This window comes from Amphichorda felina (genome assembly GCF_050947745.1).
Source record: "Amphichorda felina strain 45539 chromosome Unknown scaffold_8, whole genome shotgun sequence".
NCBI lineage: Eukaryota > Fungi > Ascomycota > Sordariomycetes > Hypocreales > Bionectriaceae > Amphichorda > Amphichorda felina.
Genome location: NW_028145042.1, coordinates 2,400,020 through 2,416,437, shown reverse-complemented (window position 1 = coordinate 2,416,437; position 16,418 = coordinate 2,400,020). Strand labels below are relative to the sequence as shown.

The 16,418-nt window shown below is 54.4% G+C and overlaps 5 protein-coding genes across 5 annotated transcripts; 1 reads left to right on the top strand and 4 right to left on the bottom strand.

The window, feature by feature from the left end:
* Positions 1 to 302: 302 nt before the first annotated feature.
* On the bottom strand, positions 303 to 1,990 carry ACO1O0_008423 (senescence-associated protein-domain-containing protein; the record flags this gene model as incomplete). The annotated part of the gene is made up of 3 exons (XM_083197787.1): positions 303 to 1,204; positions 1,263 to 1,920; positions 1,973 to 1,990. The coding sequence occupies 3 exons, from the start codon at positions 1,988 to 1,990 to the stop codon at positions 303 to 305; spliced, it is 1,578 nt and encodes a 525-aa protein (XP_083047255.1).
* A 2,643-nt stretch (positions 1,991 to 4,633) lies between these two features.
* On the top strand, positions 4,634 to 7,963 carry EGT1 (C-type lectin protein; the record flags this gene model as incomplete). Its single annotated transcript, XM_083197786.1, has 11 exons — positions 4,634 to 4,831; positions 4,891 to 5,009; positions 5,123 to 5,355; positions 5,423 to 5,537; positions 5,586 to 5,599; positions 5,653 to 5,674; positions 5,733 to 6,019; positions 6,248 to 6,941; positions 6,992 to 7,067; positions 7,119 to 7,471; positions 7,546 to 7,963. The coding sequence occupies 11 exons, from the start codon at positions 4,634 to 4,636 to the stop codon at positions 7,961 to 7,963; spliced, it is 2,529 nt and encodes an 842-aa protein (XP_083047254.1).
* Positions 7,964 to 8,483: 520 nt separating this feature from the next.
* Positions 8,484 to 9,590, bottom strand: GCN3 (translation initiation factor eIF2B subunit alpha; the record flags this gene model as incomplete). The annotated part of the gene is made up of 3 exons (XM_083197785.1): positions 8,484 to 8,585; positions 8,636 to 9,516; positions 9,569 to 9,590. The coding sequence occupies 3 exons, from the start codon at positions 9,588 to 9,590 to the stop codon at positions 8,484 to 8,486; spliced, it is 1,005 nt and encodes a 334-aa protein (XP_083047253.1).
* Positions 9,591 to 10,727: 1,137 nt separating this feature from the next.
* ACO1O0_008420 (uncharacterized protein) lies at positions 10,728 to 11,025 on the bottom strand (the record flags this gene model as incomplete). Its single annotated transcript, XM_083197784.1, has 2 exons — positions 10,728 to 10,779; positions 10,847 to 11,025. 2 exons carry the CDS (start codon positions 11,023 to 11,025, stop codon positions 10,728 to 10,730), a joined length of 231 nt encoding a protein of 76 aa, XP_083047252.1.
* A 1,035-nt stretch (positions 11,026 to 12,060) lies between these two features.
* Positions 12,061 to 12,732, bottom strand: ACO1O0_008419 (uncharacterized protein; the record flags this gene model as incomplete). Its single annotated transcript, XM_083197783.1, has 2 exons — positions 12,061 to 12,646; positions 12,701 to 12,732. The coding sequence occupies 2 exons, from the start codon at positions 12,730 to 12,732 to the stop codon at positions 12,061 to 12,063; spliced, it is 618 nt and encodes a 205-aa protein (XP_083047251.1).
* Positions 12,733 to 16,418: the final 3,686 nt, after the last annotated feature.

Here is a 16,418-nt window from a genome sequence, read left to right as displayed (position 1 = left end):
GGGATCCACTAATTCGTTCAGGCTCCAGGCCACTCGCATGATGAGCATCACCATTTATTTCACCATCACAGCCATGACGAATTTCATTTTACGATATTATTCCACTATTTCAATACCGGCACCGGTCTACATAAAGAATTATGTGGACGCATATCTTTCAAGTCTCGAGAGAGTAATAAACCAATTCGTTCACTCATCAATCATCCAGTCGCCCGTCCTCCTCTTGTACTTACCCAATACCGATTTCTCGCGCATTTCGACGACCGTAGCATCCCGTTCCCGCAAGCCTGCTCCATCGTAACCTAGTACGGTCCCTTGTATGCTCCCTTTCCAGATGCCTGGGACGACCCGTGTCTGTTGAGCAACGGCCGCCCGCTAGCCATACTGGCATTGTCCCCGTAGATACTCGCCGGCGGCGTCGCCTGCCCTGCGCCATTCGTACCAGACACGGAAGGGCCCCCTGCCATAGGCGCGCCGTCGCCATTGTCCTGCCCGCCAACGACAACGTGGCCGCCGCCCTTGACGTTGCCGACGACCATGCCCTTGGCCACACTCTTAAGAATGGCGCGGCGCGACACACCCGTCACGTCTATGTAAACCAGACCGACATTCTTGACGCCACCGGTAAGGTAATCGGCGACCTCCCCAGCCTCGGCGCCCCAGCGATGGCCCACCACGGTCGTCACACCGGATGATGCGCCAGTCAACAGGTTGCGCCCAGCCTGCTCCATGCCATCCACCACCGTGTTGAACGCCATGAGGCTCTTGTTGAGAACACCAGGCTTGTACGTCTCGATGGGGTTCCCGTCCTTGTCGAAGCCGCGGGCGTGGCCCTCCTTGCGCTTCGTGATGTTGGCGCCAAAGTTCTGGGCGTACTTGGTGATGGTGCCGACGGTGGCCGATGACAGGCCGGCAGCCCTTGTGGAGAGGGTGTTGATGCGGCGGATGTGGTCGTGAGTAGTGGGGTTGAAGGTGACGGGCTTGACAGGCTTGGTCGACTTGGTGAAGTTGTTGGCCTGGGACTGCATCGTGCGCGTGACAATGTCCGACGTGGTGATGAGTAGCTGCGACGCCTTGGCGGCGCTGGATACCAGTGTCGACTTCTTGTAGGCTGGGTGCAGGTCGACGCCGACATGTTCATGGGGCGCGGGCCCGATGGAGATGTTCTGGCTGCCGTCCTCTGGGAGAGCGACAACGACGGGATCTAAACGCGCCTGGTCAGTACGTGTTAAAAATCGAGAGGCGTCTACCAATATATATACCTTTAGAGCCGGGCTTGACGGCGCCGTCCTCGACAACCTGGAAGCCCTCGCCGAGCTCGCCGATCACGCTGCCATCCTCCTCGTCGACCAGCACAATCCTGCCCCCCGGTGCCTGACCACTGCGGCTGCCTGAAGCATATGCCTGCCCCGGTCCAAAGTCTGCCGGGTTGTAGGGAGGAAGCTCCTCACCGGCGGCTTCACGGGCCTTGGCCTGAGCGACCTCAGATTGCCGGGCTTCGCGCTCCTTGGAGGTAGGAGGCTGCGCGCGCTCGAGGAAGGCGGTGCACTGGGCGAGGATGGTCTCAAAGGTGTCGACATCCTCCTGGACACCGGGCCGGCTGCCGACGGGAGGGAACTCGATACGGGTAAAGGCGCCGCTGTCGGGGCCAAGGTCCCAGCGGGGGATGAGGTAGCTGGTCGGGGGTTGATGGTAGATCTGGGTGGTGGCAGGCATGGGGAGGTCAAGCTCGGGCGGGAGGTGCAGGTGCAGGTAGAAGTCCTCTTCGACATTGACGCTCGAAGGGTCTGCGAAACCGGAGGAGGTAGGCACCATGAGGAGGGAGAGGGTCTGGGGGCCCGAGGGCGTCAGGGAGTCTTCCCTGCCATTTGTGATCTGGTAGGCATTGACGCCCTCGATGGCATAGAGCAGCTTCGGGTCCTAGCAGGGTGAGCTCTATGTTCAGGTTGTCGGGGGAAATAAGGAGACGCACACTGTGTCCTGAAGCCATTTTTGCTGGTTTTTTTTTTGTTTGTGGCCAGCGGTGTAGTACGAGGAGGGAGCTGTGACGAGAGGATAGCGGGGGAGGGGGAGATGGACTAGACGAGCTGGAGATGGCGCTACTGTTAGGCGCCGGTGGTGATGTCAGTCCGCTCGGTAGTGCGACCGTCGACTGAAGTCAGAAACCGTCTAGAATCGGGTAAAGCTGACGGGAAAAGAAAGTCTCGAGTTGAGATTGACAGCTGATGCCAGAGTAAGGAGGAGAAAATGGGCAATGGGGTGTCTTATCGCGGGAATTAAGATTGAGGAGGACCCTGGCGGTCCCCAGACACTGGGGTGCAGGCACTGGGTGCACTGAGTATATCGTCCATGCTAGAGGTCGTCTACCACTGCAGCACACTGCAGCATGGGCGGTTAAAATGTTGTAACCAACAGGGTCGGTGCCACTTGGTGGGCGTGGCGCAGCTGTGGTTGGCGCGCGGCCTCCTGCACGGCGCTTAAAAGCTTATGACGAGCGCAGCCGCGCCGGCAATTGGTGCGGCCAACAAAGCTGGCCATGCTGCTTGCAGGGATTTCTATCATCCCGTCTGTCTCTTGCATGTGGCGAGGGGCGCCAACCTTGCTGTTGTTGTTGTTGTTGTCAGTTGAGCTGGTCATCAGGTCACTGTTAAAGAATGTACTTCGTATGGATACTCGGGCACCCAAAGACGCAAGCTTCAAGTTGGAGGCCGTCAAAGACTTGGCTGTGGAGGCGTCGTCATTGTTGGCTGTGCAACAGTTGCCATCATCCACACTTCTCCATTTGATTTGTGGGGTTTCTCCAACAGTTCCGAACTCTGATCAGGTGAACCGCAAGAGCCTGCACTATCTCTAAAGCACTCTTATAATAATATCGAATGCTTGCACTCAACCACCACTTCAGGCTCATCCCTACGGCAGGCGGTCCCTGGATCGGCCCCGCCACCGAGGCGGCCCGGAGAACAGCCACCGAGCGGGTCTCCGATCCCCCGGAGGTTGGTCTTGGCCTCGACTATACCGCTCGACCGGGACGCGACACAAGATGGTAAAAGTTCTCACGGGGCACATGGGTTGCACGTGAGGGAAGTACCTAGTAGTTTCGCAGCCCCAGTTCACTTGATTCTAGTCGATTGGTCGAATCGCTTCAACGCTGGTGGCGGGCCTGTATATAGGCCGGTGGATGGGAGCGCACGCTTACCCTACAGCTCCGTGCATAAAGCGACGAATTCAAGAAATGACATCCTTTTCGTTCTCAGAGAACCATGTTGCCGAGAAAGCACCCAGGATGACCTATCTCGGTGTGATGAGTCAATCCGACAGACATTACTTGGCCCACTGGTTTTATTGGGCGAATGCGAAACTATGTAGTATACGAAGTACGAGCCTAGGGATTAGAATCTGAACAATCCAAACCCATCATACTAGGTATGTGTTGCTTATCGTGCTTCGCCAGGAACATGCCTTGTTTCGGCACTAGACATGCATTTTGCACCATTCGGAAACGGCCCACGAGCCCCCCAAATGCGGAGGACCACGGGGACCCTTTGCTCCGATTACCAATTCCTCGCTGCTCTGCCGCTCTGCCGCTCTCCAACTGACCTGACCCCCATCCTGGCTGGCCGTCTCGGTTCGGTCGGACATCAGCCCGTCATCAACCAAGAGGTACATGTGAGCCCGGGACCTGTCGGGCGATCGACCGGAGATGGTCTACGGAGTACTACCGCAGCACTTGGCAATCACCAGATCACCAGCATTTCCTCAGCATCAGTCCCGCTCCGGCCAATCTCGTCTGCATCCAGGCACCCCTCGGCAAAGCACCTACCAGCACCCAACAGCACCCATCTCGCGATTATTATGCTCAGCCTGCTCCCGTCCGTCGCATCGACGCCCTGTGTTACGTACATGTTGCAGTCCCGCCCACCCGGAGCCAGCTCCTGATTTGCCCTTCTAATGGCCACTCCCATTCCTCCCATGTCCTCCCACGCTCCTCCCACGAAATCCACGACTGGATCCGGCGATGCGCTGAATGAATGCACCCCAACAACCATGCACGAAGCAGCATGCGGCAACGTCCGATGGGCCACCCATCACCCAGCAGCACAACCGACAAAACCGGCCAAACCGGCTTAATAACCACGCACTCTGATCTCCCAGTCCGTCTGGTCCCTCTCGGAGCCGCGGGAAGCCACGGGCGGGGCCGTCACCATCTGTCAGGCTCTAGCCGTTCTAGCTGCTCCGCTGTTTGGAATCATGTCTGCGAGTTCCTGCGACTCCCCCCCCTACCTCCCCCCAGCACCCCCCACAGAGTGACGCACCCATGACTTGCATCACCGAGCCTGTACCTCGGTGGGCCTCGCCTGGCTCAACGGGTACCTGCCATCTGATAATGCCCATCGGGAAATACATTTGTAGACGTGAGCGTGCCATGTATCAACATCGAATTCCTGCGTCATCTAGAGTCGAGACCTTCTACACCCCTTTCCGATGATATCCTGGCCTCGCGTACATTTTGACTTATAAGCTACCCGTCAACCCACGTCTTCTTCCCATCTCTGTCCCACTCACATACCACCCACCCACCACTCACCCACTCACCCACTCACTCGCCCACTCACTCACTCACTCACTCCCCAACATGCCCGCCGTCAAACAAACCCGCGGTGACATCCGCCACTCCACTCTGCCGTCTGCCGACATCATTGATATCCGCGGTGACCACACTGAGATTGATCTCAAGAATGAAGTGACCAAGCTCCTGAGCCCTGAGCACGGCCCGCGAAAGCTCCCAACGCTGCTCCTGTACGATAAGAAGGGCCTGCAGCTCTTTGAGGATGTACGTCCCCGGCATCCACTACTAATAATACACGAAACATTTTGACTGAGACACCGCAGATCACCTACCTCGATGAGTACTATCTCACAAACCATGAGATTGACATCTTGGAGGCCCACGCCAAGGACATGGCCGCACAAGTCCCTTCCGGTGCCATGATTATGGAACTGGGCAGCGGGTTAGTCTCCCATGCTCAGATCCTCTCACCATCCCCCCTTTGTCTTCCCGAGAATGAATCCCCTCCCTTTTCTCTTCCAAGCGTCCAGTATCCTAATTGCAATGCCTGTCAAGAAATCTCCGCAAGGTGTGCCTCCTCCTCCAGGCCTTCGAAGAAGCCGGCAAGCAGGTCGACTACTACGCCCTCGATCTGTCCCGCGACGAGCTGGAGCGCACTCTAGCCGAGCTCCCCGAGTTCCGGCACGTCGCCGCCCACGGGCTTCTGGGGACGTACGATGACGGGATGGAGTGGCTGAGGGAAGCCGGTGACCGGCCCAAGTGTATCCTCTTTATGGGGTCTAGCATCGGTGAGTTGCAATTTTGCCGTCCTCTTGAATAGGTACCTTATTTAGAAGTTGGCTGACTGTCATGTAGGCAACTTCCATCGCCATGAAGCTGCCAGCTTCCTGGGCGATTATGGAAAGATTCTCGGACCCCGGGATGCCATGTTTATCGGCGTCGATTCTTGTATTAAGCCGGACAAGGTCTAGTAAGTACAGCCACCGATCGGATTGGTACAGTAACTAACGGACATCAGCCACGCCTATAACGGTAAGGTCTAATTTAGTCTCGAATCCAATTCAGATACTAACAACCGACAACAGACTCCCAAGGTCTCACTCATCAGTACGATTCCCATCCACCATGCCCGTAACTCTGAGTGTAACCTTCTGACAAGTGATAGGTTCATCCTTAATGGCCTCACCCACGCCAATGCCATCTTCAACGAGGAGCTCTTCCATCTGCCCGACTGGAAGGTCATCGGCGAGTACGTCTACGACGACGAAGGCGGCCGCCACCAGGCTTTCGTCGCGCCCACCCGCGACGTCACCGTTTTTGGGAACGAAATCAAGGCTTTCGAGCGCATCAAGATTGAGCAGAGTCTCAAGTACTCACCGGTCGGGTCGGACAAGATGTGGAAGCTCGCCGGGCTTGAGGAGGTCGCATGCTGGGAGAAGGAGGATGAGTACGGTGAGTTTTTGGCCGACCCCCATCTATTCTGGTGTTACACGATGTCCGGTGATGCAAAGAAGGGGGATCATTGGTCGTCGGTCTACGCTGGTGGTGTTGGAGACGCATGGTCATGTGGCTTGCAGGATGCGACCTCACCATCACTCACCATCGATGCTTCTTAAGACGACATACCGGTCAAGCTCCCCAGAGATCCATCTATCCAACTAACACGATTCTCCCTCCCAGGAATCCACCAACTGCGGCGCGCAAAGATGCCCTTCCCCACGGAACCCTCCGTGTACGCCTCCTCGCCCGTCCCGTCCACAGACGACTGGCGCTCCCTCTGGGCCGCCTGGGACACCGTCACCCGCCGCATGCTCCCGGACCGGGAGCTGACCGAGAAGCCCATCAAGCTGCGCAACGCGTGCATCTTCTACCTCGGCCACATCCCTGCCTTCCTGGACATCCAGCTCACCAAGACGACGGGGAAGCCCCCCACGCCCCCGGCCTTCTACCATGCCATGTTCGAGCGGGGGATCGACCCGGACGTCGATAACCCGGAGAAGTGCCACGACCACTCTGAGATTCCGAGTGAGTGGCCGCCCGTGGGGGACATTCTCGGCTATCAGGACCAGGTTCGTGCGCGGCTCATGGACCTGTATGCGGATGGACGGGATGCCATCCCTAGGGGTATCGCGAGGGCCGTCTGGCTCGGCTTCGAACACGAGATTATGCATATTGAGACGCTCCTGTACATGATGCTGCAGAGCCCCAAGACACTTCCGCCATCGCACACGGTACGCCCAGATTTTGAAGAGATGGCAAGAGAGGCGCTTGCGGCGAGGGTTCCGAATGAGTGGTTTGATGTCCCGGAGCAGGCCTTGACTATTGGTCTGGATGACCCCGAGGATGGCGATGATCCGACTCGTCATTTTGGCTGGTATGGGACTCCCAGGACATGATTTATGACACATTGCTGAACAATTCCAGGGACAATGAGAAGCCCTCTCGGCAGGTAAAAGTCCATGCTTTCCAGGCCAAGGGCCGCCCCATCACCAACGAAGAGGTCAGCTTCCACCCCCTTACCAACATTATGATCCTGCTAACAAGCCATTAGTATGCGCAATACATGCACAGCACCAACAGTGATCACATCCCAGCCTCCTGGTCCATCAGCAACACTAACGGCACCCACACCAACGGCGCCACGCACAACGGCGCAACCAGCTCCCTACCCGCCTCGTTCCTCGACAACAAGGTCGTCCGCACCGTCTACGGGCCCGTGCCCCTCCGCCTGGCCCTGGACTGGCCCGTCTTCGCCTCGTATGACGAGCTCGCCGGCTGCGCCGCCTGGATGGGCGGCCGGATCCCCACGGCCGACGAGGCGCGTAGCATCTACGCGCATGTCGACGCGCGCAAGAAGGCCCTCCTGCAGAGCACCCTGGCCGCACGGGTCCCTGCCGTGAATGGGTATACGCCCCTTCTACCCTCCTCCCCCTCCTTTCTCTTCTATATAGGTAGGCTGACTGACTCTTGTGTGCCAGACATCTCGTCAACGACGGCGTCGAGGAGACACCGCCTTCCAAGACCTCTACCCGGGGTGCCAATGGCGACGCCGCTGACGACGACAGCCTGTACGTCGACCTCGGCGAAGCCAACGTCGGCTTCCGTCACTGGCACCCCGTCCCCGTCACCCACCGTGGTGGCAGCCTCGCCGGCCAGGGTGAGATGGGCGGCACGTGGGAGTGGACCAGCTCGGCCCTGCTCCCCCACGAGGGCTTCGAGCCTATGACCCTGTACCCCGCGTACACGGCCGACTTCTTCGACGGCAAGCACAATGTTGTTCTGGGTGGCTCGTGGGCGACGCACCCGCGCATTGCGGGGAGGAAGAGCTTTGTGAACTGGTACCAGAGGAAGTATCCCTACGCCTGGGTTGGTGCCAGGCTTGTTAGGGATGTGTAGGGTTGGCTGACCTGGACATGCCACGACGGCTTCGAACGGCGGACACAGATTGACGATTTCCCAACTTTCCTAGCCCACACGGTACATTGCGTAGCATCTTTGCCTGGATTATTATTATTTCCCTGCTCGAGGTAACAACTACCTAAGCACACTCCCTGGTCGACTTGACCAACACCATCGTTAACACTGCTCTTGTCAATCAAATGCTTCGGCCACTGGCCAACATCTTAGTGCCATTTCTTCATCGTGACTCATCGTCATCACCTCCGAAACCTCCCCACAAGTCTGTTTCCTCCTCTATTGATATATGCGTGGTAAAGCGTGCCTTGAGCTACCATAGAGTGGTGAATGGCCACTGCGAGCCGGACGCATTCCGTGTTCCAAAAGGCTCCGGCCTCTAGTCTCCTGCGATACCTCGGCCTCGACAAGCCGGCTGGGCACCTGTCACCAGGAGGCCATCGATGCATATTTCGGGATTATAACTTCTCAACAACTACTGGACAGAGACTGTGTGGGAATCCTAGCCGTCCAGGCTGCCGTAGGTGTCGAGAATGACTTCAACAACGTAGGTCGGGAGGTGGATTCCCGTCTCTGTGATGAGCTGCGTGACGTACTTGGCGGGCTGCAATCAATTAGTTCACTTTCCCATGTTCACGAAATCAGTGGTCTCACCGTCCAGTCCACAAGCTCCTGCTGCGGCGCCTCCAATCCCTTAGTGGAGAATTCATTGATTTCCTGCTTGAAACCAACGCAGTCAGGGCCATCGGGGTAATAGGCGCTGAACTTGTGTGTCTCGCCGCAGACATAGGTGTTGATGTTGCAGTTGTTGGCCGCCTGCGCAATCTGACAGGTACCCATACGAGAGATGATGCCGCCATCCTCGGTGATGACCTCTCCGCCAAGGAAGACCATATCGATACGAGGCTTAAGGCTGGTCATGGCAAAGAGAACCGAGGACAGGCTGATGGCGGAGGTCGGGATGCCGTAGGACTGGAGCTGCTCGATGACGCTGTCGCTCTCCTTGGGGTTCTGCTCATCCCTGACGTAGATGACCTTGAATCGGCCGGGGATCTCCTTCTGGGCTCGCTCGAGGACGCACAGCACTGCTCTAGACGCGCCGTGCGTGAGGACCGTGCAACCCGGGAAGACGAAACGCCAGCCCTTCTCAGCGACACCGTAGCGGGCATTGATGGCACGCTGGGCGAACAGCTGGCCATTCTTGACGAGGTGCTGGCGCACGGCATCGAAGTTGCCGTCCTGCTCTTTAAGCATCTGGCGGGTGAACCACAGGAAGAGGTGTGTTCCCGTCAGGAGCGGCACGGGATTGCGGACGGAGGTCTTGAGGCGCTCCGAGGCGTCGTTGAGGATCTCAATCGTCTCGTGGGTTGTGGAGGAGGGAACCGAGTCGAGGAGGGCGATGAGCGCCTTGATCGCTACGACGGGCTTGGTCAGGTCGGGGTTGTCGGCGAGGAGCTGGTGGTACGTCGCGACGATGTCGAAGCTGGAGCCATCGTTGCCGGGGGCCGTGCGTACGGGCAGGCCAGCGGCCGGCGCTGCTGAGGGTTAGCCGGTGCATCCGACGAGACGATACGACCTAGAGCTCACGTTGTCCAGCTGATGTGGTCATGTCTGTGGATGTGCTGTGGTGGTGATGCTGGAAGTTGTCGATGGTGTTTTTTTGGGCGGGTGAGTCAATCAACCAAGGTGGGGTCAAGGTCTGGGGAGCTTTTGGAGGGGCAGTGGACAGATATATAGAGGCACTTATTTTGGCCGCCCAGCCTCTGACGCTTTGTATCGTGGCAAGAACACAAAACTCAAAAAGCTTAATCCCCTGTTGAATTCTTCTTTCGGAAACTTCCCTCTAGTAAACTTCCTTCCAGAAATTATGTTTACCGCAATAGAGCTTCCCAGAATCTCGCCCACGATGGCCGTGGAAGTCGGATCGACTGTCACAGTCGCAATTGGGTCAATCAAGTCACTAATTACTACTGCTCACAACTGCTACTGAGGTACTACTGGTAGTAAAGGAACTGCCCTTCTTCACTAGTAGCAGATAAATTACCGGGCTAACAAACGACAATACGAACTTTACTATCACCACTTTATGTAAGCCCTACTCTCACATATAGGCTTTCTTGTAGGTAGCGGTTGGGGGTGAGACGTAAAGTAAGCTTGCAATATACCATGAGGAATTTACGAGGGTAATCCATGTATAGTGAGAAGCTGGCTTATGATACGTGGTCAAAATCCGTAACATCGCAGGATTGGCTCATTAATTAAATCTTGATACAAGTTCAAAGATAGACACGCGCCTTTGACATTGTTTATGCAAGGTGGTACGTACCTTGGTACGTGGCCCCCTTTCCCGCGACCAAACAGGAGGTTGCGCTCCAGCAACAACGAAGATAACATGAGCCTCAATGGCAAGCTTCAAAGCCGCTCTGCTATTTGGGAATAGTCATAAATTTTCAATCAACCGAAGTTGAGCATTTTAAAAAGCCATTGGGCATTATTTAGCTCGCATCCTCAATTACACATCGACTTCACAGTTCACTCCATTGCGAGAACATGTCACTCAAGCATAGCAAAGTCTTGCGGTCTTCAATCTTGTTCCATTTGCGAATGAAACAATATCTAAGACCTTTTTATCGCGGCAAGTCAGTTACTGCCGCCCTCCGCCCCCCTAATCCATCGCAGTTCTCTCGCCACTCAACTGGTTGGGATCCGGCTCAAAGCCCCCAAGCCGCTGTTGAGTGCCCGACCATTATGGTCTGCCCTGGGTTGCCTCCCATTCTGTGTTTCCGTCATCAGAGGTGCTGTAAATTTCTTTGTTAGCATACTAACTTGAAAAACAATTCATGAATGTTATCTTGAAGAACGTACATGAGGAAGTAGGTCTGGGCAGTCACAAGCCAGTCCCTTCCGGCTTCCCTGATCTTAAACTTGACGCCCGGAACGTCGTACTTGAAGCCATCCTTGATATTCTGCTTTTCAACTCGGTCCTTGGGAACATAGACGTAGTGGTCGAGAGGATAGCCGCCGTAGGAAGTGACAGTAGACATTGTTGTTGATTTCGTTGAGGAGTTCTTTGAAGGGTTTTGGTTGTTCGGTAGCTGTTCAGGTCTCTCTGGATGCTTTGTGTGTTCTGCTTTGTTGATGGCAGGCTCTCTTGTGAAGAAAGATTTCGCCTTCATATACCCTCGAGGGATTGGCGATTCACTTCCTGGCGAGGCCACACGGGAGGTGATTAACTGCTACTGATCCACATTGCTTTATGGTTCAGGGCAGTGAATAGAAGGTCCATCTGATGATATTCTGAGGCTCGGAAGGTGCTGCTTGCTTCCCACTTCCCTACACGTCATATTCGTCGCTTAGGCGGTAAGTCACTCTGCCCCAAGAACAACCTCAACAACATGAGGGAACAGATGAAGGCGCTCTGACATAGAACAATACCGCAATAATGATTGGGATGTGACGAGTTATGTAATTAGTCCTACCGAAATAGCCGATGGTGACCAGAAGCCTGTGTGAACCTATGAGAAAGTCGGGAGCTCTTGCGTGAGTTGCCCGAAAGGAATGGCAACCCTTCTACCGTTGTGTAGACCTCGAACCGAGTCCCACGCGAGCTCTCACCACTTCCAAGTGCCAGCTGGCTCGCACCTGTCCGCAGGTGTCAGACAGACAGTTCCTGACCTACCGCCGAACGTCAAAGCACAGCACAGCCGTCACGCAATTCGAAGCCAGTCACTGAAACTTGGGGGTTTGATTAGAAGAAACCCTACCCTCTAGTTTAGTACACATCATAATCGTTACCCATCAATTGCAATCCACTAGAGGAGCTTTCTTTCCAACGATGCCTTCATAATGGGTTTGTTTCAAGAATAACAAATAACACGCTGTTGTCTACTCCCACTTGAATCCCTATCTAATGCCTTCGAAACCCAAACAAAGTAATTGTGCTTCAGGGATTTTTCGCACACGCTTATAGAACGCTTTTGTGTTTTGAGAAAAAATGGATGCTGAAAATCAACTTTAACCTTCTCGTGTTGCCTCCCTGGGCCCTGGACTAGCCGCTCTTCAATAACATCAACACCCGCCTAGTATCCGTAGTCCAACGGCATATGCCCTAAATCCATTTGATACCCCCCGTTCACAACGGTCTGGGCTTGCGAGAGGCGATCTGAGGAAGAGGAGGAGGGGCGTCTCCTGTCTTGGTTGTTGATGAGCACCTCGATAGCTTCCATGAGCTGGCAGGGTGTACACATGGCCGGAGGCAGGCGCCTCTCAGTCCAGAGCCACATGGTGACCTGTCTCTTCATCACCGGGCCCAGGGAGTCGTACACCAGAAGACTCGCCTGTGCCAGCTCGGCATTCTGCTTGGGTGTGCTTCCTGGGGCGTGCCGCACCGTGTCACGCGAGAAGTACCCGTCGAGTTGCATAGACACCGAGATAAGCATGATGGTGGCAACCCACATGTAGTAGTCCACAAAATCCGAGGGGTCCTCTAGCTTTTTGATATTATGGAACGCCTGTGCGATAATTGTAGAGCTCACGGCGTTGGACGGGCCACGGTCATCCGTAGCATTCATGGTACTTGGCGATGGAACACTGGTTCCATTGACTCGAGCTTGGCCCTCTCTCAAAGCGGACGAATGGGTGTTGAGGTAGCGCCCGGGGGATTCCCTTGAGATCTCGTCAGCCGGGGATTCATTTTTCAATACTTGAAGCGCAGCTTACATCGGTACTGAAATGGATGGTATTCCGTACATGGCGAAAGCAAGCGTTGACTCTGTGGTCGCCCGGAGGTATGGCAGTAGATCTAAGAGCTGATGGATATATGGGCGATGCAAGGGTGTTTGAAGCTCGTTTGGGAGTTGGGCCCTCACTTGAACCAGTCAGAGGTAGATTTTTATTGAGCACTTCAAGGCAGCCACGTCTAGCAACACAAACCTGTTTTTGGCATCTGGAGGCAGGCATGAAGGATGTTGGTAGGCCGAAGATTGGCAGGTTCCGCACAGGATATTTGGGTTCTTTAGAAGTTGGAACCGCTCGCCACATCATGCATCTTCAATCAGTATTAGGATGGATAGGCCTGACACATATAAATTTCCTATCCATATAAACAGTCGTTGAATAGTAACGATTATCTCCTAATGGATCATGCCGCTGAGGCGGAACATGCTCGCTGTCCCCCATACTTGCGCTATGGCCATTGCCGCTACCCGCTTGCTTTGCCCCTTCTGACCTTCCGGATCATCGAATCGTCGTTCGTGTAGCAACCGACATTGACAACGCTTGGGTCCTTGCCAAGTCCTCCAGATGCGCATAGATGTTTTCCAGCGGGGGGAGCCCATAGTAGAGTTGTAGAGGGTTTCGATCCCACATTTTGCGATTAGGCCCTTTGCTGACAAGTAGCCCTGAGAGAAGACGTTCAGCAATATATTCCTCCTCCATGTCTCTTTTGACCAAGGTAAGGCGAAAGACCAAATGTCTCGCATCAGCCAGATATGCCCAGAGGGACTCATATTTGCCCGCGTCCAAGTGCCTAAATTGTTTTTCAAGCTCTGCCACCTCGGTATCACCACCGAAGAGAAACGTGTCATAAAGCATTCCCATCGCTGCGTACGCTGTTGGGCACTGGCCGAATCCTTTCATGTAGAGCATCTGGAGGACATCTTGGGATACTGATAATGTGATGAGCGCGAACCCATATCTCTCAAAGACGCCCCAGTCACCAGGGGCCTCGAGGACACGAGCGATTCCAAACATGCGGGCACATAGGAGCACCTGGCCGTGCCATAGAATGAAGTTTTTGGTGCCGGTAAGTTTTGGTACTGCCTTGGTGAGACTGAGAAAGGCGGCGGTTTTTTGGCACTCGTCGTTGTGTATCGACATCGTAGCGATGTGTGTGCTTGGTCGCTGTCGAATCTGATCCGTTCAGACTCGAGTAATGATAGAATAGAGCGAGAGACAGTGCGTACTCACCTTAGAATATTTTGATAGATACTTTGGGAGATTGTGATAGGATCCTGAAGAATACCTTAGCAACTGCGAGCACACAAGGATGGATCAGTGACAGTGATACTAAATTGCGGACATGAGGAGACAAGTGCACCCACAAAGCATACCTAGGTACCTAAGTAGGTACCTGATTTCTCCCGGCAATTTCAAGACAAGGAGCTTCATTATAAGAGGAGGGAGCAAGAAAGAACCACTTTCATGAACCTGGAAAGTGAGAGCAGCAGCGCCCCGTTAAGTATCCAGGTGCTTGTACTAAGGCAAGAGCGCTTTAAGGCTTCCTCCAGGCCAGGAAATCACGTACTAATGGAACATGGTCCTAGAATGTCCTTGGTGTTGAGCGAGGAAAGACTTTCATAAAAACGGCCCTCAGTCTCTTAGAATTCCCCTTTGGCTAGAGTTTATGGAAGCATGCTCCAGGTCATCAGACCTAACCTCCAACACAGTGAGATTTTTTGTCTGCACAATTCCATCGATGGGCCTCCCACGCCTTGGCTCCATAGGAAAGACTTCAACGTCGTAGGAGTCTCCATCTCTGACGCGGGGAGATATTCTCCGTGAGTTGGCATGCCAGAACTCGTGATCCCCGTTGTCGTGTCGGAGGGCGGTATTATATCTCTGTGAAGCCTTCTGCCGTCTTGTGGAGTTCCACAGCCCGCACAGTGTTGGTGCATTGACCACGGCGGCTACCGTCATCAACTCTAAGCTGATAAACGTTGAGCGTGAGAATAGGTCGTCCTCGTAAATGAAGTTAAGGGGCAGGCGGACGAGAGTGATGGCAATGATAAAAATCCCCAGAGTGAAGAGGAGGCCGAGCTTTATCTTCTGCACCCAGCAAGCTTTCCAGGTCATCACGACGGGGATTGGAAGGAGAAGGAGCATGAGGTCGGTAATGACGTTGAGAACAGCGAGCGTGAGGAACTCGGCCTGAGTAGTGGCGCAGGGTCCTGGACATCTTCATCAATCTTCGACCCGGATGTGGAGCGTTATAACAACCGGCTTTCAACGTACCTGGATCAGGGACAACCTGCCAGTGCAAGTGTATGGGCCTGCACTCGCTGAAGTTGACCACTAGGATCGCAACATATGTTGCAAGTAAGGCAGCGAGGAATGCTCGGATCGTCGCCTTCTCCCAGCGCAGATCTGCCATCAACCGACGACAAATATCCAGCATAACCAGCTTCTGAATCCATAGACTTGGAAGGTGTCAGCCCATTCCCATTGATGGCGACTTCATTCTGCAGATAGGTTGACTGACTAGGAGCTGTATGTGAATTTGTTCGCAAAGGAGAGCTTGCTACCCACGGTACGCTGATATATGTCTTTTTCGGTGAATTTATGCGATTCCCTCAACGCCGGATGCATGTTGTTGGTGCCCCAGATCAGGATCACATGGTTGAATACCGTTCTTGTCAGACCACAGAATATAGCGGCCATAGTTAGGTAGTCACCCAAGTTGACATTTTGCCCACCCAGCTTTCTCCACACCAGCCGGACGGCCATGAGAAGTATGCCCATGGAACTAAACAGCCAGTGAATTATGAGAAACCTCTCTTGCACGTCCATGACAGCGGGACTCGCTCATGCCGGCGTAGAATGCTTGGGAAAGAATGGAAGAAAAAAAAGAGAGTACTTTTAGATGCCGCATTCTTATTTACAGAGTGCATTGTTAAGGAGCATTTGACAAGGGTGCTAGGATGTGATGAGTTTGTGGCATTGCCTGCCACTGTACTTACATGGCAAGTCAACATCCCTGGACAAAGCACATGCTGCTCCAGAGCTAAATGATATCAGTAAATTGGCAAAGGAAACACAGATGGGTACGAGACAATAATCAGCGCGTGATTTACAGGCACAGAGCCTTTAAAGAGGCAGCATGGTATGTCGGTGCATGACGCTAGTCGCCCCATGTTGGGAGTTGGAACTCGGCGTTGGAACTTGGAATCTTGGACTCCCTTGGTCAAGACACATTCCATACCAACGCTTGTCTCAACTTACCCAGCTCTTTGGGTAATCGGCCCTTCCAGGGTGACAAGGAGACTGTTGCCAACAGCCCAGTCTAAATATCTTGGTCTTCTAATGTCGCCAACGTTGAAGCGAGTCATTGCCTAGCCTCGGGGAGGGTTCCCGGGGACCAACTTCCCAGCTAAGCTCAGTTGTGGTCGGCCTCGAGATGCAGGAGTGACGATCCCTTGCACGAGATGCGATATCCGTACTACTTACTACCTAATACTTGCTATCTGTACGGAGTAGGTAGTTCTGTACTTGCACCCTCGATCAAGACGTGGCAGTTTCTGAGACTTCCACACCTCACTGAACTAGTCGTTTGACATCAGGAGAAGATCTCCAGCATAAACTTCCAGGGCAGATGGTAGGTAGTATACGAATACTACTATCACCCTCCCACCCGTTCGGTACCGGCTGTCGCTTGAATTGC